Genomic DNA, 24187 nt, shown 5'->3' with positions numbered 1-24187 from the left:
TAGCTGGCCATCCGAGAAACAAACTCAGGGGCCCCTTAGTGGCTCGGGGCTCCAAGCAGTTGCCTGCCTTGCCTGTTGACAAGGTGCGCCTCTGCGCTCAGAGCAGGTGCATCTAGGACTGGTTACATTTCTATACATATTTTACTTCAACTTTGTGTGTGCGTGCGTGCAAGTGCGTTTGTGTGTGTAAAAAATAAATGCAGCATTTATTTTGTCAAATCCACATATATTTTTATGTTACTTTAACTTAAAATTATTGAGTTAAATAACTTCAACTAGTTTTATAGGTTTGTTGTTATATAGGTCTTCTGTTTGTGCTTATAATGGTATTGCAAATTGCACTCTGTGTATACTTAATCATCTCCCACTTTTCATATAGTTTGCATGGCCCACAGCATATTTCTTTACCTGAGCTTTGGAAAAAATATGTTAACCTTTTCTGCATCCCCACCAAATTTATTGATATTCTTCTGGACCCACTGAAGTGCTTGGATCTGATCCATAATTTCATATTTAAGGCAAAGAGAAACATATCAGTAAATGAACTGTTGTTCTGTATCTCAATGTCTCTAAATAACAGCATCTTAGATGGAGCAACTCGTTGAATTTCAATATCCACAGCTTTTACGGTTTAAATCAACACATTATGGGCGGGGATCTCGTCGCATACGCACACACATACACAAATGTGTTCTCGGGACCCGGGTACTGCGCGTGTGCATGTCGACACGGTAAATATATTACACACACATCTCATTTTATCAGTCTTTAACAGTAATCTCGGGTTTATAAAGCAGGGATAAATGCTTATGATTGAGTAAGTTTTACTAAAATGTTACTTCGTCACATGTGACGTTTGTTGTTTAGCTCTTGCAGCTAACAGTTATAAATGTCGTCGATCCAGAGTTAGATAGTTTTATAAACTGTAGCACTTTATTCGCTTTTATATCCAGTACAGTAAAATTCACTTATACTATGGTAAAATGAGTTCCTCAGGTCTGAAGTATGAGCTAACGTTAGTTCACTAAAATCTGTTTTAAAAGTTTCAGCTTTCCCAGTGTTTCTCCATTTACTTTATTTCTTTAAATGTGTTTATTTCTGTAGTAATCGTATGACTTTCAGCTCATGTAGAATTATTCAACGAAAGCGTTAAATGTAAAAGTTTTACTTTGTGGCGTCATGGTGGATTATTTCCGCCGATTATTCTCTTCATCCTGTATTTACAACACAAAGACTGTTTACTGTTCTTGCTGTTATATTCAACGAGTCAATCTGTTTTTTAAGCTTATTTAATGCATTAACACTGTTTACATCAAATTAATATAAATATTTAAATGCTATAATGACATATATAATGATATACAGTTCTCACATAAAAATATTGTAGTAAACTTTATTATTTACTAAAGTAGTTAACTATAGTATATTCTATTAATTATTATAGTTTGTTAATTTAGTATTATGTAATATTAACTGTAGTTTATTGACAAAATGCAATTAATACTGTAGTATAGTTTAATATTTACAATAGTAAAGTACCCAGGAATTGTACTATAGTAAATACTAAAGTATGCTACAGTATTTATCATGTGGAATAGTATACAGGAAATATTATAAATGTCATAATGAAATATTCACAATGAAAGTGCACCTAATCAGTTGAAAGCTCCTGAAAGTACAGTTTCTGTATAATGCATTAGAAATACAGGCTTCATAGGGCTGATAGTTGTTATACATTAATAATTAGCAGTTAGCATTTGCTAGTGCATACTATCTGTGCTAAATAGTAATCAGAATTACAATAAGTATATGTCCTAAATTGTATGAAGTTGAAATAAGTACACCTACTATTTCAGGTAGGCTAAAGGTCCATGCACACCTTAAAAGGATTGTTCACCTAAAAATGAAACTTCTGTGTTCATTTACTCACCCTTAAGTTTTTAAACCTGTATCAATTCATAAAGTTCCTGCTTGAAGAATGTTTGTAATCAAGTAGTGTGGAGCACCATTGACATCCACAGTATGAGAAAAATACTTTTGAAGTCAATGGTGCCCCAAAACTGTTTGGTTACAAACATTGCTCAAAATTCACTAGACCAAATACATTTATACAGGTTCATTGTTGAGTGAACTATCCCTTTAACGGTCGATATTACCCACAATGCTGTATAAGTGACGGTTGTGAAGCAATCACAAAAATTCCATTTGATTACACAACCAGACATTGTTTTTCTGAATCAACAGGAATGATTTAAATCAAGAAGCAAGAAGATGAGTGATGACATATATGAGGTCCCTGAGGGGACAGAATATCGTTACTTGGTCCAAGATGAAGAGCAGGAGGAGATCCAGTACGTCCGTCGCCACTACATCAGTCCATTCCTGGTGGTGTCCCGCAGGTGTATGTTCCTCATTGGCTGCGGCGTCCTGTCCCTCCTCGCTCTTGCCGGATACCTGGCTTACATAGCCGAGACCCCTCGTATGGGACGTGCAGAGGTGGAGACAGAGTGCGGTTGGCTGCGTGGTAGTCTGAAAGATGGGGCATATTCTTTTAAGGGCATCCCGTATGCCGTACCGCCTGTGGGTGAAAGCCGTTGGCGCCCCCCGGAGGACCTGCTGAAGGCGGGAAAGTGTTGGGACGGTGTGTACGATGCCACACAATTCCGCAGCATATGTGCGCAAGTGCAGCCCCTGCGTAAGAATGGAAAAGTTTTGGGGCAGGAAGACTGCCTGCACCTCAGCGTGTGGACGCCGAGCCTTCGGCCCACCAAACCCTTGCCGGTCATGGTATGGATCCACGGAGGGTACCTCCATATGCTGAGCGGCCAGGAAAAAGGTTACTCGCCCACCGAAGAACTGGCGGCACGGACGCAGACGGTGTACGTCAGTATGAATTACAGGCTCAATGCGTTCGGCTTCATGGCACTGAAGGTGCTCAGGGAGGGGTCTGCCACCAACTCTTCAGGTTAGATCACAGAGCACTTTCTGCATGTTACGTCTGTATCTGTCCAGGTTATTCAGTGCTGCCGTCTATCTCAGATCCCAGCGCTTTACTCCATTAACTTTGTGCTTGTCAAGTTTCATGCTGTGGGATATTGAAATTCAACGAGTTGCTCCATCTAAGATGCTGTTATTTAGAGACATGGAGCTACAGAACAGCAGTTCATTTACTGATATGTTTCTGTTTGCCTTTATAGGAAATTATGGCTTCATGGATCAGATCCAAGCACTTCACTGGGTCCAGAAGAATATCCATAAATTTGGTGGGGATGCAGAAAGGGTTACCATATTTGGCCAAAGCTCAGGTAAAGAAATATGCTTTGGGCCATGCAAACTATTTGGAAAGTGGGAGGACATGATAATGAATAGGTCTTTGAAAAGCAGTGATTATCTCACAAATATTAAGGGAAAAAATGTAGAAATGTCTAAAAGTGTGAAATACATGCAAATTATATTTATTTGTTTCCTATGCCTTTGAATAAGCATACACAGTGCAATTTGCAATAACATTATAAGCATATCTGTGCAGCCTTTGTGTTATGATGTCTGTAATTATACAAAATAAATGAAACCTGAATGTCCTGTCATTTAAAAATGTCTTGCATAACAAAAAGTGCCATCTATAAACAAATAATGATAAGCTTAGAAATACAGAGATATAATTTCACTTTTAATTGTATGTATAAAGTCCCCTTAAAGCACGCAGTAAAGTTTTTTTACATGTACGCAAACGCACATGCATGATTAAAAAGCAGAAAAAAATTTGACTCGTACATGTACGCAGACGTTCGGCGTATGCGCATTACAACAAAATGCAACGCATCCCCTGGGCTACATACTAAATTCAACTGTTTGCGCATGTACGACCTACGCATACAATGTACGTGGGTTTTTAAAAATCTGGACCAAAATGGACCATACTTCACCCTTGTGTGTATTTAGATGTCCCAAATCCACTGTTCCATTATTTCAAATCTAAAAGTTGTATTGTAATCTGTTCATATGTGAGAAAAGAGATATAAATTTGTACTATTTTGCCAATCACTGTGTTAATAATTTTTCTCCTTGTGGTCATAAGGTGGGACATCAGTTTGGACCTTGATGATGTCACCGCTAGCCAAAGGTCTCTTCCATCGTGCGATCGACATGAGCGGCTCGTACGTTTATAACGCCTCCCTGGAGTCGGCCGAAAAAGACAACTTAGAATTCCTGAAGAGCACCGGCTGCAAAGATGCCGTCTGCCTGCGAGGCCTGAACATCACTCAAGTCCTTCAGGTGAGAAATTTATGTCCCTCCACAGCAGGTCATGGCTGACTAACAACAGCCTCAACCTGCTGGCCTTCTCATCTGTGAAGTCTTTTTAATAAATCATCAAACCTCAACCGTCTGCCAGATCTGACCGGACGCTCGATGAATTTACAATGAAAGTCCAGGTTCGGGAGACATCCCGCAGGTTTAAGTGTGGTAAATGGTGGTAATAACTTAGAAATGGATTTTGCTCAAGTCAGTCAAGTCATTTTTATTTTTAAAGCAAAGCAACAGTGTTGCACCAAAGTGCTGTACATTTAAAACAAGACAAGCAACATAATTACAACAAAACAACAAATCTTAAGAAAATGCTAAAGAATAAAAATGAAATTTGAGAGCAGATTTAAAACATGTCAGCGAAGGAGCAAGACTCACATTAATAGGCAGGCTATTCCAAAGTCTGGGAGCTATGGCAGAGAAAGCCCGTCCACCTTTTGTTGTGAAGCGACAACGAGGGACAGTTAAAAGAGATCTCAGAGCCCTTTGAGGAGAGTAAGGAATCAAAAGATCGCAGATGTATTTTGGTACTTTGCCAGACATAGCCTTGTATACAAGAACAACGATTTTGAAATCGATCCTGAGCTGTACTGGAAGCCAATGAAGGGATGCTAAAATAGGAGTGATGTGATCCCTCTTTTTAGTACCGGTGAGAAGCCTCGTTACCGCATTTTGCACAATTTGTAATCGGGAGATTGCGGCTTTAGGCAAGCCGCTATAGAGGGAACTGCAATAGTAAAAGTGCGAAGTTATAAAGGCATGGATTACGGTTTCCAAATCTTTATAACACAGGAAATGTTTTATTTTTGCAATCATTTTCAAATGGTAAAAACTTCCCTTCACAGAGTGCTAATTTGTTTCTCAAAGTTTAACGAAGAATCAAATACAAAACCAAGATTTCTAACATCAGTTTGAACACATACAGAAAGAGGGCCCAAACGAGAGATAGCTACAAGAATAGGCTGACCTACAATCAGAATTTCACTTTTGTCCTTATTTAATTGCAGTAAATTATTAGCCATCCAGAATTTTATCTCCTCAAAACAGTCAGAGAGTGTGTCCCAAGAATCACTATTTTCGATCTTAGCTGGAAGATAAAACTGCGTATCATCTGCATAGCAGTGGTATGAGATCTTATATTTCTTAACAATGGAACCCAGGCGCAACATATACAGTGAGATTAGTAGTGGGCCTAAAATAGACCCTTGGGGAACACCACAGGACAAGGGAACTGGCCGAGAGGAGACATTTCCAATGCTCACTGAAAAAGTTCTATCCTTCAAATAGGAGGACAGCCACTGCAACGCAACCCCCTGAATACCCACCACCCTTTCCAACCTATGTAACAAAATGCTATGGTCGCTGTTAAAATTATGTAATTTCTTTGACTCAGGCAATTCCGTGGCAGCAGTACCCATCCTGGGCAGCAGATGACATAAGCGATCTTCCGGTGAAGGGTCAATTTGTTGGGCCGGTAGCTGTAGTTGATGGTCATGTTCTCCTCGAGCCTCCATTTAAGTCCTGGGAGAAGAAGAGCGGAGCCTACAATGATGTTCCTTTTGTGGTTGGAACAACAGAACAGGAAACTGACTATGGGTACAATTGTTAACTGTGTCCACTTCCAGTTCGGTCCCTAAATATGATTTGCGTTTGAAAGACTGGATTTGTACTATTTTCATTGTTTTTATAGTAAAAGTGGTGATGAATTTAAATTGATTGTATTTTTTGCAGTCGTCCATATGAGAACATCTCAACATGGGTGTGGGGTGACTATCAGTGGTTTGTGAGAGGTAAGAATGTCCCAAGGGACATTTAAAGAAATGTACATTATGGGGGGGGGGGGGGTTCCCGGAGCTGCCTTCATATCTTAACATATATCAGTGCCATTGTTTTGTCTCAAGATGCAGACCAGTATTGGTTTTTTGTAAGGTTTGTTTGTAAAAACTACTTTAATGTCCTAATATAACTAAGGCCTAGTCCTGGATTAATCGAAACCTTGTCCGGTAAAACTGTCCCTATGAGTTGGTGTTTCTTCTTAAACACTTTTCTGTCCATCCACCATTTAGAGAAACTGATGCCTTTTGGAGAGAACGTGACCAATCAGGCCCTCAGGCTGTACAACAGTTCGGCACCGTGTCCAACCCGTGATCAATGTCCGGAGAGACTCTACACCACCATGACCTCTGACATGAAGGCCACCTGCCCCAATAATGACCTGGCTAAAAGAGCTGCAGGTGCAAATTCGTTTTTTTTTTCATCAATTCATAATGAATGAATTTCTTCAACATCATTATCTCATCATTTTATTATTATAATTTTTTTCCATATTCAGTTTTAATTTAAATACTTTGACTGTTGTTAAACTGTATTCCAGGAGCTTTGAAGAGCCCAGTTTACCGTTATGTAGTGACTTACACACCATCGAGACAAGCAAGCGTCTCCAGCTTGCTTCCATTTCCCAGTCGCTTTGCATTTCATCTTCTAGACAGCCTGGCCTTCTTTGGTGGTCTTGAAATGGTTTTGGGAACCCTGTCACCTGCTGATATCAAATTTCAGCAAGAGCTCACAAAGTATTTCCTACATTTTGCCAAAGAGGGTAAGCTTTAAAGAAGAGTTCCTATTAAGTGACGGTTTCAATCTATTGGGGCAGTTATCAAACTGTTAAACAGTGAACTTATGTTATTAAATCACACTAGACATAATCCTTAAAGACGGGGTGTTCGATTTTTGAAAAACACTTTGGAAAAGGGAGTCGTGCCGAGTACCAAAACACACTTGTAGTCAATCAGCAGTAAGAAGCGTGTCTACTAACCGACATCGTTGCTTGGTTTGCGTATGTGTGGGGCGGGTCTATCAAAAGAAGGTCCAGATTCTATTGGGGTAGGGGCGCGTTTGTTTAGGTGATTTCAAATATCAACATTGGCTTTCAGAGATCATGCACCCCGCCTTTAAGAGAGATCGACCAATCAGAAATGTCACTGTTATAATAGAAAGAAGAGCTTAGCAGTGACAGTCCAGTGCCATAATGCATTACAAAGGCCCTCTACAGTCAAATATAAATATATAATACATGTAATAATATAAATACATAATATTTATAATATATTCATATTTATGAATAAATAAAAATTATTTAATGCATTAACATTGACTTTTGAGTTCATAATATTTCCAAATGCATTATCTTTGCAGGTAAGATGCCAGAAGAGTGGTCGGAGTTTCCTTCACAAACTGCATTGCTGGATGAAACCGTTTCATTCGTAAGCAGCTACTCGGCCCAGCGATGTGACCTGTGGGAGAAGAACGGCTTCTACTCGTATGCCTGGATGAGCTAAGCCACAATCATGGGATTTATCGACCCGTCCACCACATTTTCATTTCGACCTGTGTGACATAAGCAAAGCTTTACCGGGTGATTATGTAGCAGTATCAATACATTGTGTAGGACTTTTCTGAGCGGGGAATGTATAACGCTTGCATTTACATGATCCTAGAGGTAAATATGTTGGGGAAATGACCAATGAGATCTCTTTAATATGTAAATATATATGAAATGGTTTCTCCTAGACAGCAATGAAATGAAATGTATCTTTCTAATGTGACATAAAGACCCCACTAATGTCATGTGTATCCTCTACAGAGGAGGATTTACTAGTGACGTGCTCAGGTTTGTTAGGGTGAGAAAGTCTTCAATCAAATATATGAGAGATTTCAGCTCAACTCTTTTGAGCTATGCTATTCACATTCATTTGATAGCTTTAAAGTCTGTATCACCAATTGTAAATTTTTTGTGAAGATTTCCATTAACATGCAAGTTTAATTTAGCTACACACCGAAATGGCAATTGAATCAGAAATCTCCATTATTTAGGTTGTCATTGCTTTTTTTAAACACTATTTGATTATAAACTAATAATAACAAAGAGTGTTAACAAAAATAGGTGCTATGCTTTAAGTAAATCCAAAGCTTTGATGATATGAATGAAAACCAAAGGATGTGGTCATCATCCACACTAACATCATTCATTTCTCTGATCACTCTCTTTCTATTTAACTGCTATAAAAACAACACTGGAAGACGGCGTAGAGTTGTATTGATCTTTTGTTTGGACGTGGGAGATCCTTGCTATTGATGCAATAACTGTTGGTGACTTTTATGTGTGTTTATGTAACTGTGATCAAAGAGTCTTTTAGCAACCCGAACAGAGGCTTTTAAATCTGGACTCTCACGCTGTCTCAAGTGCCGTCAAGCTAAATTTGATCCAGGATCAGTCGATTCTGCTTTAGCATCATCTGAATGGAGAGACGGTCTTAGCCTTGTACAACTGGATTAAAGATACATGTTGAATAGGAGGCACATTAAAGCACTGACCCGTACACGGACACTTTACTAAGGTTTCCAGGGTCAAACCACTGTTCAGTTTATTTTAAAGGGTTAAAGGGATGGATCTACACCACTTGTTTGTTTTGCACTACATAAGCCTTAAAGGGACACTTTTTTTGAAAATAGGCTCATTTTCCAACTCCCCTAGACTTTTTTGCCGTTTTGGAATCCATTTAGCCGATCTTTGGGTCTGGCGGTACCACTTTTGGCATGGCTTGGCATGGTCCATTGAATCTGATTGGACCATTGGCATCGCGCCCGGGAATACCCAAAGAGTTTTGATGTTTTTCCCGTTTAAAACTTGACTCTTCTGTGGTTACATCGTGTACTAAAACCGACAGAAAATTAAAAGTTACGATTTTATAGGCAGACATGGCTAGGAACTACACTCTCATTCTGGCGTAATCAAGGATTTTGCTGTTGTACCATGACTGCAGCAGCGCAATGATATTACGCAGCGCTTGAAAATAGTCCCCTTGGTAACTTTCAATAGCTGGGGACTATTTTTTGGGCACTGCGTAACATTTAAATTTTCTGTTGGTCTTATTGAACAGTGTTTTTACAGAGGAGTCGGGTTTTGAACGGGAAAAATATTGAAACTCTGGTTATTTTTGGGCGTGATGCTGGTGGTCTGGTCGGATTCAGTGGATTGTGCTGAGCTATGCTGGGGGTGCTGGCGCCGGACCCGGAGATCGGCTGAATGGATTCCAAAACTGTAAAAATCAAATGTTTAATGTTTAAGGAGCTGGAAAATGAGCATTTTCCAAAAAAAGTGGAGTGTCCATTTAAGTCATGAATTGATTATGTGAGTCTTTGTGTTTATTGAATCAAAGTCTTAAACTGGTTTTGTTTGGGGATTTCAATTTTTATTAACACAGCTCTCAATAGATTCTTCTCAACAGGCTACAATAAATAGCTTTTTGTTTCAGGCAGTTGTCAGATTTTTGTCTTTATTGTCAAATTTAGCATTGGGATACAAATGGACAGGCAGACAATCTATGAAGAGTTCAAAACAAATCCTATACCCGATGCCCCATGTGGTATAACCCTCAAGGAAAACAAAAAGTACAAATTGTAATGCATGTACTAGGAAACAGTATTGCACATGCACATTGCCAAAGAACAAAGTACTTCACTAAAAATGGTCGTCAGCTGTCATTGTATTAAATTAATCGTACTACCAATTGAGTGACGCGTGTAATGCCAGCACTAGTATTAACTAGTTTCCATTCATTGATAAAGCAGGAACCCAGAAACCAGATGATTCAGCCCGGGGTTGCCTGCTGTCTGGGTACCCCCGCCCCAAAACACACTATTGGATGAACCAATAATTCATTTAGCGCCACAGAAATTACACCTAAAGTCGGTTTGGTTTCTGCTTCATGAGGATTTTACATAAACTTATCTGTAAATACGAAAGTGAGTGAATACTGGGAATAACTCGACATACAGCACACCAGTGTCTTCTCTCTGTGCTGGCATGCAAAAAGCAAACACAGTAAACTTGTCACTCCAGAAAACAACGATGATAAATCTCCAGCTAGCGTTCACACACTGCATCAACAAGAACTCGCTTTTATCATGCCAGGACATATTGCACAATATTACGTTTATTTTTAACATCACTTAAAATTTTAATTTAGATGTCAAGTCATCTTAGGCAAAGGAGCGCTATATCAGCAACCCCAAACTTTGTCACGGTGACGATGTGAAATGGTGTTGAATGTTAAAAATGTCTACTTTGCCGTCTCAATGTTATATTATTAAAATACAAAAGAAAAGCCATGAGACCACATTAGAGCTAACAAATGCAAGTTATACATTTAATTCCAGAAAGAATACTTTGAAATCAAAGACCAAATACGGCGTAGAAAACAGAACTGTTGTTGGTTAAAACACAGAGCACTGCGACTCTAGACTTTACACTCTTTCCCAGTGCTTCTGTTCATTCAAAATAAAACAAGTCTTCAAAATAAACATTAAAATACTGTCAGCAAGAGTGTGTACAGTGGTCAGGAGAGAGGCTCTCAGGTCTTTGTCTTGCTCTTAAATTGATGTATTCATGACAGACAAGACAAAATCCAATCAGCAATGAGGTGTTTCCTGTTTGATGCAACGTCCATATCAGTCTAATGCAGTTCTGTCAGTAAGAGCCATAGCGATCCTGAAACAGAAGATGAGTTAAGATATCTGACTTTGATTGAATTATTGTATTGAATTATTGTATTAAATCAGAGGCGTGTGCCTTCAGCAGCATTCACCTGAATGGTGTTCATAACCCCGTTAGCCAACACTGCCATCTTTCCTGCGACGGTCTTCACACCTTGTTTGAACTGGGCAATATCTGGACCGGAGGGAAGCACGCTGTCAAATCCTGCTGAGCCTACAACGATGAAAAGGACAGAGTCATCGTAACCGGTTAAAGGACTGGGATTATACACTGGACATCAAGTAGCAACCCAAAAATCATCAGCGCAAAATGATACACTATTAAAGGCTACACATTTACGATCATTAGAATTAATTGATAGCTGAAGATGTATTTACCATGGGAACGGACACTGCCTTCACCAAACAGATCAGCAGAGCTGATGGAGGTGCTTCCAGACATGCCCTCCAGACGAGTCTTCGCCTCATACTTGTAAAAGTAAAAAAATCAAATCTTAGACATGACTAATGTATATACAAACCCAAGTTTCAAAGAAAGACTCCAAGATACCTCTGGGTTGCTTTCGCGGCCGAAGAACATATCCGATGAGATCGCTTTAGCGTTGGAAAACTTCTGTCGTGCTTCGCTGGACTCGGACACCGGCACGGACACATCTGGCTTCCTTCGGCTAGGCAATCTAAAATGACATGACATCAGTCCATAAACCTGACACAAATCCAATCGCTAACTACTGAATAAAAACGCCATTCATGATAACCTTTCTCCGATTGGCTGGATGCTTGAGATGGTGACCTCACTATCTTTAGGCTCATCCTTCTCCAGAGCCCAAGAGGAGAAAGATGATCCAGCATCACTGTCCCATCGTGACCCAAAGCTCTCTCCTGAAGTGAAAGGGTTGTCTTTGTACCTGATAAATCAATGAACGAAACACACTTTTATGAGTTAAGCTACAGAACACATACAGTGGACTAACACTTCAGGTCAAAAACGTACTTTGGGGGTCCAGAGGTAAATCCGGGCTCATCGAACATGTCCAACTTGGTGCGGGTTGAGGATTTGACCCCCACAGGGGTTTCCTGCTCGATCACCTGCATCTCAGCCATCACAGAGTGAGACACGGCACTGGATACAATCAAGGACACAAAACAAAGTGAGATAACACACACACCTCATTAAGGTGAACTTCACACGTCCAAGACAACAACATTAGCATAACTTATGGCAGCATCTACACTCATTATTAGCTGGAGTTATTTTGACTCCGTGCTTAAAGTGATGATGTTTGAATTATTAAGCAGCTGATGATAATGATGCTCAGGTTATTAATTAGCTGGCTATAGTGATGTCATGTTCGAGTTGTTTATATGCTGATAATAGTAATGCCACACTCAGGGTGATGATGTTTGGGTCATTAATTAGCTGATGACAGTGATGTCACAGCCGAGGTGATGACGCTTAGGTCATTAATTAACTAGTTACTATGATGCTACACTCGGTGTGAAGTTTTGCATTATTAATTAGCGGATGACAGTGATGTCACACTCGGGGTGATGATGCTTGGGTCATTAATTAGCTGATTGGGTCATTAATTAGCTGATGTCAGTGATGTCACACTCAGGGTGATGATGCTTGGGTCATTAATTAGCTGATTGGGTCATTAATTAGCTGATGTCAGTGATGTCACACTCAGGGTTATGATGTTTGGGTCATTAATTAGCTGATTGGGTCATTAATTAGCTGATGTCAGTGATGTCACACTCAGGGTTATGATGCTTGGGTCATTAATTAGCTGATTGGGTCATTAATTAGCTGATGTCAGTGATGTCACACTCAGGGTTATGATGTTTGGGTCATTAATTAGCTGATGTCAGTGATGTCACACTCAGGGTGATGATGCTTGGGTCATTAATTAGCTGATGACAGTGATGTCACTCTCAGGGTTATGATGTTTGGGTCATTAATTAGCTGATCACAGTGATGTCACAGTCGGGGTGATGACGCTTTGGACATTAATTAGCTAGTTACAATGATGTCACTGAGTGTGAACTTTTGCATTATTAATTAGCTGATGACAGTGATGTCACACTCACGGTGATGTTTTGCATTATTAATTAGCTGATGACAGTGATGTCACTCTCAGGGTGATGATGCTCGGGTCATTAATTAGCTGATGACAGTGATGTCACTCTCAGGGTGATGATGCTTGGGTCATAAATTAGTTGATCACAGTGATGTCACAGTCGGGGTGATGACGCCTTGGTCATTAATTAGCGGATTTCAGTGATGTCACATTCAGGGTTATGATGCTTGGGTCATTAATTAGCTGATGTCAGCGATGTCACACTCAGGGTTATGATGTTTGGGTCATTAATTAGCTGATGTCAGTGATGTCACACTCAGGGTGATGATGTTTGGGTCATTAGTTAGCTGATGTCAGTGATGTCACACTCAGGGTTATGATGCTTGGGTCATTAATTAGCTGATCACAGTGATGTCACAGTCGGGGTGATGACGCTTTGGTCATTAATTAGCTAGTTACAATGATGTCACTTTGAGTGTGAACTTTTGCATTATTAATTAGCTGATGACAGTGATGTCACACTCACGGTGATGTTTTGCATTATTAATTAGCTGATGACAGTGATGTCACACTCAGGGTGATGATGCTTGGGTCATTAATTAGCTGATGACAGTGATGTCACTCTCAGGGTGATGATGCTTGGGTCATTAATTAGCTGATCACAGTGATGTCACAGTCGGGGTGATGACGCTTTGGTCATTAATTAGCTAGTTACAATGATGTCACTTTGAGTGTGAAGTTTTGCATTATTAATTAGCTGATGACAGTGATGTCACACTCAGGGTGATGTTTTGCATTATTAATTAGCTGAACACTCAGGGTGATGATGCTTGGGTCATTAATTAGCTAATAGGGTCATTAATTAGCTGATGATAATGATGTCACACTCAGGGTGATGATGTGTAGCTCATTAATTAGCCGATGACAGTGATGTCACACTAAGGGTGATGATCCGTGGGTCATTAATTAGCTGATGACAGTGATGTCACACTCAGTGTGATTATGCTTGGGTCATTAATTAGCTAATAATAGTGATGTCACACTCAGAGTGAGGATGTGTGCGGCTCATTAATTCACTGATTGTGTCATACATTAGCTGATTATAGTGATGTCACATTCAGAGTAATGATGTTTGGATTATTAATTAGCTCGTTACAATGACTTCACGCTCAGAGTAATGTTTTGCATTATTAATTAGCTGATTATAGTGACGTCACACTAAGGGTGATGTTGTTTGCGTTATCAATTAGCTGATGAGGTCATGCTCGACTGGAGTTATGTAATTAAGGCGACGGCGTGTCTTTACCTCCTGTTGCCGAATCCCATGCCCAGCCTCTCCGCCTGCTCTTTCTTTTTCCCCTCCAGGCTTTTCAGTTTCTTCTCTTCAATCTTTCTGTCAATCTCCAGCTCTTTGTAGGCCAGTCTCATTGAGGCCACTCTGCGAGTAACAAGGGAACATGATCGAAATAAGCATTCTGAGCTACAACCGTGATTGCAGCATTAAAACCACAAATACAGGATGACCAATGAATCATTCAAAGGTGAGGGTGAACTAAAAGTACCATCAGACAGAGTGTGGTTGAGCTGTGCTTTGTATAGAAGACTTACATAGACTCCTCTGCGTGTTTCTTGGCCTCGGCAGCCTGTTCCTCACGCATCTTCTCAGCCACCTGGGCCTGTTTCTCAACATCACTGAAGCTCTTGCTGCTCACTTTCTGGGCCCCAAGACCCTTTTTAGCTCCAAGCTGAGTAACAAAAAAAAAACTTCATTGTTAAGCTCTACTGTCATACATTAGCCAGATTAATCTCATTATTATTAAAAGGGCTAATGATGTAGTAACTCAAGATTTTAAATGATTGCATTGGATTTTACTGTGGCTGGAGGCAGAGAGAACGTCTGATAAATATTCTGTGTTAACCGTCTGACACCTACTGGTGAAAGCCGAGTATTGCAGGATCGGAATTCAAAATTCACCCATGAGGAAGTAAACTGTCAGCACTGATTCACTTACCCCTTTCTTTGCTGTGGTTGGCTTTTTCTTTCCAATGATGGAGGGTTTCACTTCTGCAAAACACACACATAACAGCTAGTAAAAAAGCCAACAACAAGCCTCCTTCTTCAAGCTGTGATTACATAGAGTACACACCACCTCCAGATCATTAGTGCAACAGCATTCACTGCTTTAGAAATATCATGCCAGCAAAGCTAGGAGAAGGGAAGTGATATCACACAAAACAATATAGGTGACAATATGCTACTTGCTGGTTTGCTGCAGGTGCTATCAGAAAGGGAGATCTGATTGGACACAAGTTTGTGAAATGCACGACGTCTCAACAGTACCTTTTGTTTATTGGTCTTTCACGGAATAAAAGCAATAAAATTCCAATTTTGATTTCATGTGGTCTCTGAAGTTTGCACAAGCCCCAAGACCAGACCACAATTGTACAGCCATACTGAATTAAACCACAAATCAGACAAGAGTAGTTTAAAGCTCTAAGCTGTCCCACTTAGTCTTCAGATTTACGCCTCCTAGTCAACCATGAAAAGCCACCGTGAGCTCATTCCAAGGCACAAGTCAGCCCAGACTGCACACACATAGGAAATACTTTGTGATAAGCTCTGTATCTAGACTGGAAAGGCTTGTATTACCAAAAGTTCTCAGAGACAACACTGTCAGTGCCTTTAGACATACAGATCAGAAGAAATAAGCAAAGAACGATTGTGAGGTTATTTCAACGCCTTCAGGGAAATTTTTGTTATGCATGCATTCTGTTTACATCATATATATGTGTGTTTGTATTGTGTAAAATAATTATGTGTAAACACACACACATGCTTATTTAAGAAATATTTACATGTGATTTTACATTTTTATATTTAATTTTAAATATGAATACTTAATATATACAATGTGTGTATTTATATATACACATAATTATTATTTATAATAGATTATAAAAGGTTTTTACCAAATCTGATTTAACAGCTATTTGCATTTTTTGCACATCTAAACAGTATGGGGCAGTTTCCCGGACAGGAATTAGACTAGTCATAGACTAAAATAAATGTAAGAGCTGTCCATACTGAAAAAAACTCAGTGATCTTTGTTTTGCCTCAAAATGCACACAAGTAATGTTTTTAATAATGAATATTTGTTAAAACTAGTTTTTATATTTCCTAATTAAACTATGGCCTAGTCCTGGCTTAAGATAATCCCTGTCCAGGAAACCACCCCTAGGTATCCTAGTATAAATTTAATATTTTCTTTACTTTTAATGTATTACGGCTAATAATGCTTTTACAGCAGGGCTGCAACTAACAATTATTGTCATAATCGATTAATCTGGCGATTATTTTTCGATTAATCGGATAAAAACCTTAATATATTTTCTCAATTAGACGTGCAAGTGTCACACAATACTAGAATTTAGCTAATCTTTTTGATTTTTATATTTTATGCCTTAAATAAAAATGTTTGTGCAGCTTTTAAATAGTAAAACATCTTTATATGTCAAAATGATAATAAACAAAACGTAATGAGTCTACAGGGATGTGCTGGTGAATAAATTTAGCCACAGAGTAATAAACCTATTTTAATCTTTAACTTTAGACCTTGAGGAGTATTAAAATTATTCATTAACTAAATAAATAACCCATATGATATGAGAATGATATGCATTGTTACAGTTATAAAAAAATGGATATAGCCCTTACTTTAAAACAGATGCTTAGCTTGTGGTTCGTTACTATTTTTATGAAAACCCAACAATTAAACGTATACAAACATGCACCTGAAAAACTTTCAGTAAAACTATACCGCATTGCTCATAAAACGCGTTGGACATTACTAAGGGTTTGACCTTAAACACAAAAGTGCGAGAACAGTACAGTATATAAGGTACAAACAGACACAGTGGGATATCATGTGAGCTGATCTACATGTTCTCCAAACCAGCACTAACATCGTAAGAAAGGAAACTGAAATGCACAGGCAGATCAATGGACGATCATAGTGCATTTAAAAGTGCAAAATTTCAACAAGCAGCATCTCAGTGTTTGTAGCAAACCCAAGTTATTTAACACGCGCCAAGCTTATGTATGTGTTAAAAATGACATGCAGTGCTGTAACTTTGTGTGCCATGTTTAAATCACTGCTAGGATGATGACTGAAATTAATCAAGTCAGAATTATGCCCAATTAATTATAATGGTTATATTTACTCGAAAGCGTAAAAGGTCATTAGCTGATGATATTAAAATATTAAAATTAAGAAGAGAGGGGTGGGGTCAAAGCAGCACACACACTTCAATCAAGTGCCAGTCAAGCGCAGAACCATGCTGCTACTTTCCCATCAGCCAATAGGCAACCAGCAATTTAAAAAATAATCACCTTTAGGTTGTGACTCATCAGATGTCAATCTCATTGAGTTTTCTACATTAACAGGACAAAAATAAAAACCTCATTTAGCTAAACAGCAGTCTAATTCTGACATTTAATAGGGATGCTTGTAGAAATTTCAATAAGGTTTCCTAGCAGGTCCTAGAGCTTGACTTGTTTATGGGACTCACTAGCATTGGATATGGTGCCATGTAAAAAAAAATCAGATGGTGGTGAATATAAAATATGGGGATGTTGTGATGAAAAGCATTCCACCTGACCACCGCTCTCGAACACTCACCTATCGTGGCTTTAGGACTTGTGCTCAGACCCTCAATGCTCGGACCATCTTCAGGCTCTGGATCACAAGGACATAATTTTAAATCAACGGACCGGAAAGTCTTTGAGAATGTGGTTGTGTAAATATGCATGTGTTATGAGATATAAAGTAATAAGTCTCACGGGTGCTGGCTGTCTCCAAACTCTTAGAACTGTTCTCCAATTGAGCTGTGATTGTTTCGGATCCGTTCTGATCTGTTAGGGATGGCACTGCCATGTCCCAGCTGGTGACAGACTGCAAGTACGACAAACCCAGAACAGTTTGATTATACACATAAAAATAAAATAACGTCATAGCTGCATATCAAGCCAAGTTTTACTGTTTCCGAATCATTATGAAGTGGATTTTTATGTTACTCCAGCTTTATTAATTTAGTTTGACTCTTTCTCACAATCTCTTATCCTTCAAAGGTCACCTAATATGAGAAATTCACTTTTATATGTTGTTTGAACATAACTGTGTGTCGCCTGTGTGTGTACACAACCACCCTGTAAGATTAAAAATCTCACTTTTATTAAATCCCAATAAAACCTCTTGGAACAAGCTGTTGGGTGTTTGAGCAAACTGACATCAATCTGCACCCACAACCAACCAAAGACCACAGTAAGGTCATGGTTTCTATTTTGAAGGTGCAATGTGGGACTTTTAACAGCATTTGGTGATGAGATTGTGAATTGCAACCAAATGCACAGCTCACGCTTCACTTTCGAACACGTAGAGAAGCTACGGTAGCCGCCACAGGACAAACATGTCATCGTCTAAGACAACGTAGTGACAAAACTAGAGCAGTTTGACCATTTAGGGCTGCTGTAGAAACAAGACCGGGTCCTGCAGTGCATGTAGATTAAAACGGCTAATTTTAAGGAAATAAAAACAATACAGTTCATTATGTAAGGTCTTTATACACCACTTATAAGATAGTTATCAGTGTTTCCCATACATTGATTTATTTGTGGTGGCCCACCACAGAATCAACACTGGCCCCCACAAATAGAATTTTCATGATTCCCATTTACATTTTTATTTCACTATTTAAAACAGCTTAATTCGGCTTAAAATATAATTTGATATATAATACAGATCAGATACACATCAAAGAGTAGAAGTGAAACATTTTTCAGGTGCCAACACTAGATCAAACGCAAACACGACATGATGACGTCACATATATGCTAATTAGCGGGTGACGTCATCACCACCACAGTCTCTCAAAATCCTGTGGGAAACACTGTAGTTATGTATTTTATATTGCATTTCTCTCAAAAGACCCTTCTACAACTCCCATATTGCACCTTAAAATCGTCTTTACATAATTCATTATCAACAATGACATAAGGTAACTGTCTTATTAATAACTGAATAGATAATCTGTATAAATAACAGTAAATAGGAAGGGAAGCGGCAGCTTATTTGCGTTTAAAGAGACACACACAAATACTGCAATTTTTCCTGCACACCCAAAAACAGGCCTTTTTAACATGGTATAATAAATGAACATTACAGGCCCAAGACTAATATCACACATTGAACATTTGCCATATTAGGTGACCTTTAAATATAATAAAAATAACTGTTTGGCTACTGGACCTTTGAATCTCTGGCTGACCTATCTGCATACACAATAAGTATCAGTGCTGCTGTAAAATGATTGAATAGCATAATCATTGTGATCTCTAAATAAGATCTTTTGGACTGCTTAATTTTAATAACCGGTCTTTGTGTACCGATGAGGAAGAAAAAACACAAACCTTGTTCCCCATAGTACAACCCCTTTAAACATCAAAACCAGTTGTTTACCAGAGTAACACAACTGCTTGCGTTCTACCTGTGTGTGTTCGTCGAAAAAGTCGGTTTCTTTCTTCTCTGAAGGTGACGGTTGAGCACAGCCCGAGCTGTCAATCCACAGCTGAACGATGAAAAGAAAACAACGTCTCCGATGTTAAAAATAAAGATCAGTGTTTTGAATGCAGCACTGCAGACACATTGGATATCTGGCAGGATTATGTAACCTGACAGTGTGGGAAATCAAAGCTAAGGAACGCTGCCGTATCGTGGAGTTTGTTCAATGACACACTTCAGGTCAAAGTTTAAGAGATATCACATCTGCACACTGAAAGCAAACCGTGGCTTTACACAATGCGTTATAAACTAAATTGCAAAAACAACACAAAAATTACTTATATTATTCATAGGTGCCATAAGCTAAATTATAAGCATCAACATTAAAATGAATAATAATAAAAAATATGTATTTATTTAAAAGATTTATTTGCTTTCAGGTGCACAAGGTTTGTTGTATACTCACATCAGTGCCGTATTTGGAGAGCGCAGTGTTGGCGAGCTGCCGAATTTTCTCTCTGTACATCTGAGCCGCGCGGCTGTTATATTTCGCATTGGTGTCATTGGTGGTACAGCCATGCTGGCGGAAAAACGCCATCTGTGTCAAAAACATAGAAGAAAAAATAGTGAAGTACTATTGATAATATGAAGAAAGACCTACATGGTAAATTCAAATCAAATACATGCAATCACTGTGTAGGGAAGAGGAAGTAGCCTACTAACCGCATTGGCATTTCCTCCGACCTGCATACATCTCAGCTGAAACCAGCTCCAGTTGGAATCCAGTTCTGTGGATCTGAAAAGATTAGAAACAAACAGTCTAAAAATCTTTCATAGTTTAAGTAATTACGATTATGTAGGAATATTAAAGTAAGTAGTGACAAATAATACACAATTGTGACCCTGCCTATGAAATCCCAGCTTAAGTAGTTTTTTGCAATCTATTGTTTTTAACATAAAATCATTCTACATAAACGTAAAGAACACTCACTCTGTGAAGTTTTTATTGTTGTTTATATGTATATGTGGTGTTTTTAATATGCATTAAGACAACCCATGTGTAAATTCATCATTCAACACCATATTTTATCCATAATATTTAAGTTTTCTAAAGACTTCTCATTCCCACAGTTTGCTATAATCACACGTACCCAATCACATCATCACATTTAAACTCGAAGTGCAGGTGCAGTACGCAATGTGAAACTGGACATGGCAGTTATGTGTCTAAAACTAACGAAATTAGCATCTTTTATGGTACAAAAGGGTGGCGGCGGAGACTAATCGTATATTAATATCTAGGAGTGGGGGAAATCGATTAGATGCATCGCAATGTGGATGTAGATAATACCAAAATTGAAAATCGATTCTTAAAATTTAGTTTACAAAATATAATGTGACGTTATCAGGACCAAAACGTGGAACTCAACTGCGGGAGTGATGCTGCAGACGGACAGCGGAAAAAACAAATACACCTAGCCCTGTTTGACTAATTCTAAATCAAGTGCAAGATAAACAAAATACACTTTGGGATGGTCTTAATATGCCTTTTCTCTGTTCAGTGAGCAGCAGGGAGAAACAGCGCCTTTCATTTATTGACTCATCTGACTGTACAAATGGCGTTTCCCTAAACCTGCCGCTGACTGTTTAGACAGAAGAACAAGAATATACTTAATTAAATATTGTAATAATATGCACATAGTTTGTTATCCAGAGACGCTGCATTAGATAAATAGTGTAATACTGCCAAAATCACTGTGTATAATGATGATGATTAGATGATGTGTCAGTTTGTGGAAGCTACTGCCAGTTAGCACATAGAATGTCACATTTAATTAATATTTTTTTACTGGTTTTAATGTGTGACAACATAAAAGTGCAAACACTAGTCTGACTTTGAGAGCAAATGTGACGCAATAACATCACAAATATGCTAATTAGTATGTCGAGAATCGATTCCGAATCGAATCGGGACCCAAGAATCGATTCTGAATCAAATCATGAAGGTCCAAATGACACTCAGCCCTATTTATATGATCTATGGTCCAAGCTATGCGATTAAGTAGAGGCAGATAGGGCTGTCATGATTATGAAATTTGGTTGATGGTGAATTGTCTAATAAATTGTGACAATTAATTTCCTGTTTTAGGGCTGATGATTATAATTATTGGTTTGACATTTAATTCTCATACATTGTTTTCTTTATGAAATAATTTTCACACATTGTTGTGATTATTTAAGTTATTTACCTGGCAGTAAATATTAATGCACATAACACATATTTAAAAGTAATCTGATACTGTCGTTTAAACAGGCGCTGCAGCTCCCCCTTGTGTTTTTTAAAGAGATGTGCAATCATTGCGGTGATCTGAAATTATTGCGATGAGGTCAAACAATAACGATGAGAAGATTATTTAATCATTGTGACAGCTCTAGAGGCAGAGACTCATTTGCATATACTAAATGAAGGAATTACATTCAAACGGTTTTAAAGCATGTAAAAATTATAGGGGTGTAACGATTAACCGCGCACATGCGCGTTTTCTCAATGAATGAATTTGAATGAATTACGGTGAAATCCAGGCACATTCGAACGCCAGGGGGAGCTCCCGTGCAGAAACTAACAGGAATATTTATATCACTCTTCTTTAAATTGTTTCAGGTATTTTCATGATAATAAAGAATATTTTAAATTATTTGGTTTAACGAGTGTTGCTTTTTTAAATGCACGTTATAAACGACTCCAACTCGTTATGATTTTAGATTGATAAGGACTTCCTACTGACCAAATGCCATAGTATATGCACAAGCTGTGCATTAAACAAAGAATCGCAGCCTTGCGATTCAGAATCGATTTCAGACAGGCATTTTTAATGGGACACACGGTTGAATCGTTACATCCCTAAAAAATTACTGTCACAGGAATAACTTTTACATATGCTATTATGATGCTCAAAGATTAGTTTTAAGGGAAAAAAAATAATCGACTACAGGGAGATCTTAACATTGACTAAGACTGAAATCAAACTTCAATGCTCCTAATCTCATAATTAGATTATGAGACTTTAATCTGGATTACACAGGGGTCACAATTGTCCAGTGATTTAAGAAGGTATGAGATTTACACAAACTCATATGCAATTTGGATTAACATAATTTTTAATAACAACAAGACAGTGTTGTTTATGAATGAACTGCACAATGTTATGAAGGAATGCATGAACAAATTACTTAACAGACATTCACATAACGTCATAATATAATAAAAAAATACAAAGAAAAACATGCGGATCTGATGAAGCTTAAGTGCACTCCCAATGAGCGATGAATCCCAGAACAGTCAATGCACAGAAACACTCCATATGAAATACTAGCCCAACTTGGATTCTTAGCAGCACAGTCAAAGCAAGCCTAAAAAACAACACATTTATGTTATTCAAATAAACATACATACGTTTTTATTCATTCATGATTGCTGGATAGACTTTTAAAAAAGCCACACAAATGGTATTCTCAGAGAAAGTCAGCTACGTTTCAGAAATTTCTGATTTTTTCCATGACCTTACTTTCCATGTTATAATTGTATTTCTTGTTATTTCAGTGACAACCCTTTAATAACTACATGTACTTGAAGACCATTTTTTTTAAACCATCTGGTACCGTTCATGGCTTGAACACAAGTCAAAATGAACTTTCTGTAAAAAGTAGACAGACATAGTAACCATTGAATCTTAGCCTATATTAGTAAGTCATTACATAAACATATAAGCTTAGTCTACACACATTCCCATTTCAAAATACTATAAAACAATATGAATTTCATGACACTTAACTATTTAAACGTAATAATATGATGTTTAAATATTTTTTTTATAAAATAAAGATGGGTTTATCTATCTTTGTGGTGTTTAGACAGATAACACACAAGGTTTAGAGTGACAGACATTATCTCTCCAGCACATTATTATAGGTTGAGTAATTTTCCGGCGCCACTGCGTCATTCACAGCTAATAAACAATACAATCAACTAATTTCCTTCAAGACAGTCGTTTTAATCACTACAGTTAGTTAAAATAGTGTTATTATTATTTAATCGTTTAATACGCTATTGTTTCCAGGTGTGATGTTGGCTGTTAATACATTAAAATACTCTTCAGATACAAACAGGCCCCATCACACCGGCTAACAGGAAGATAAATGACACGTAATCCCTTTAAAAACACATATTTTAATGTCTCGGAATAGTCCGGAATGATAACAAACATCGTCACTGATACATTTTTGTTAGATTTCCCGTGTTACCTTGTTTGTGGGAATGGAGCGCAATCGCTTAAAAATGGTGAGAATTTCTGTCTTGTTCGGTTCCGACGCCATCTTGCCAACTGAGCAGAGTGAAAACAGAAACCAATGACGATTAAAACAGACTCGACGGAAGTGATATTTTTTACAAATTAAATGTCTTAGCGCAACATAAATATTAATTATATTATTAATTTACAGACTGAATAAACATACTATACCTATATTTATTGCATTTAATTATTACCAACGTTTTAAAACAATATTACAAAAATCCAAAATAGTCGTGGTGATTTATATCGCGATCAGATCGACTCCAATGTGTGCATAAACTCACAAAACAGCAAAACCACAAATATAATAAAAGTCATAGGTTTATATGCATAAATTGAC

The 24187-nt window shown here is 38.1% G+C and overlaps 2 protein-coding genes across 3 annotated transcripts; one reads left to right on the top strand and one right to left on the bottom strand.

Moving 5' to 3' along the window:
* Window positions 1-631: 631 nt before the first annotated feature.
* LOC129419355 (para-nitrobenzyl esterase) lies at window positions 632-9616 on the top strand. Of its 2 annotated transcripts, none has more exons than XM_055174474.2 (9): window positions 632-731; window positions 2245-2965; window positions 3198-3305; window positions 4079-4275; window positions 5699-5901; window positions 6037-6095; window positions 6372-6539; window positions 6680-6901; window positions 7498-9616. In XM_055174474.2, exons 2-9 carry the CDS (start codon window positions 2272-2274, stop codon window positions 7638-7640), a joined length of 1794 nt encoding a protein of 597 aa, XP_055030449.2. In that variant the 5' UTR covers window positions 632-731; window positions 2245-2271; the 3' UTR covers window positions 7641-9616. The 2 variants fall into 2 exon arrangements, with proteins under 2 accessions (XP_055030449.2, XP_055030451.2); XM_055174476.2 differs by having other exon boundaries at window positions 703-817.
* An 867-nt stretch (window positions 9617-10483) lies between these two features.
* On the bottom strand, window positions 10484-23883 carry arfgap2 (ADP-ribosylation factor GTPase activating protein 2). The gene is made up of 17 exons (XM_073853357.1): window positions 23798-23883; window positions 22780-22906; window positions 20219-20283; window positions 19962-20093; window positions 19482-19562; window positions 17779-17890; window positions 17618-17674; window positions 17329-17370; window positions 14951-15003; window positions 14547-14683; window positions 14245-14376; window positions 11852-11980; window positions 11616-11765; window positions 11408-11534; window positions 11236-11326; window positions 10950-11071; window positions 10484-10852 (listed from the first exon to the last, which is right to left on the bottom strand). The coding sequence occupies exons 3-17, from the start codon at window positions 20243-20245 to the stop codon at window positions 10832-10834; spliced, it is 1413 nt and encodes a 470-aa protein (XP_073709458.1). The 5' UTR covers window positions 20246-20283; window positions 22780-22906; window positions 23798-23883; the 3' UTR covers window positions 10484-10831.
* Window positions 23884-24187: the final 304 nt, after the last annotated feature.

This window comes from Misgurnus anguillicaudatus, chromosome 15 (assembly GCF_027580225.2).
Source record: "Misgurnus anguillicaudatus chromosome 15, ASM2758022v2, whole genome shotgun sequence".
Lineage (NCBI taxonomy): Eukaryota > Metazoa > Chordata > Actinopteri > Cypriniformes > Cobitidae > Misgurnus > Misgurnus anguillicaudatus.
Note: the sequence above shows the minus strand (reverse complement) of the source record. Positions and strands in the feature narration are given on the sequence as shown.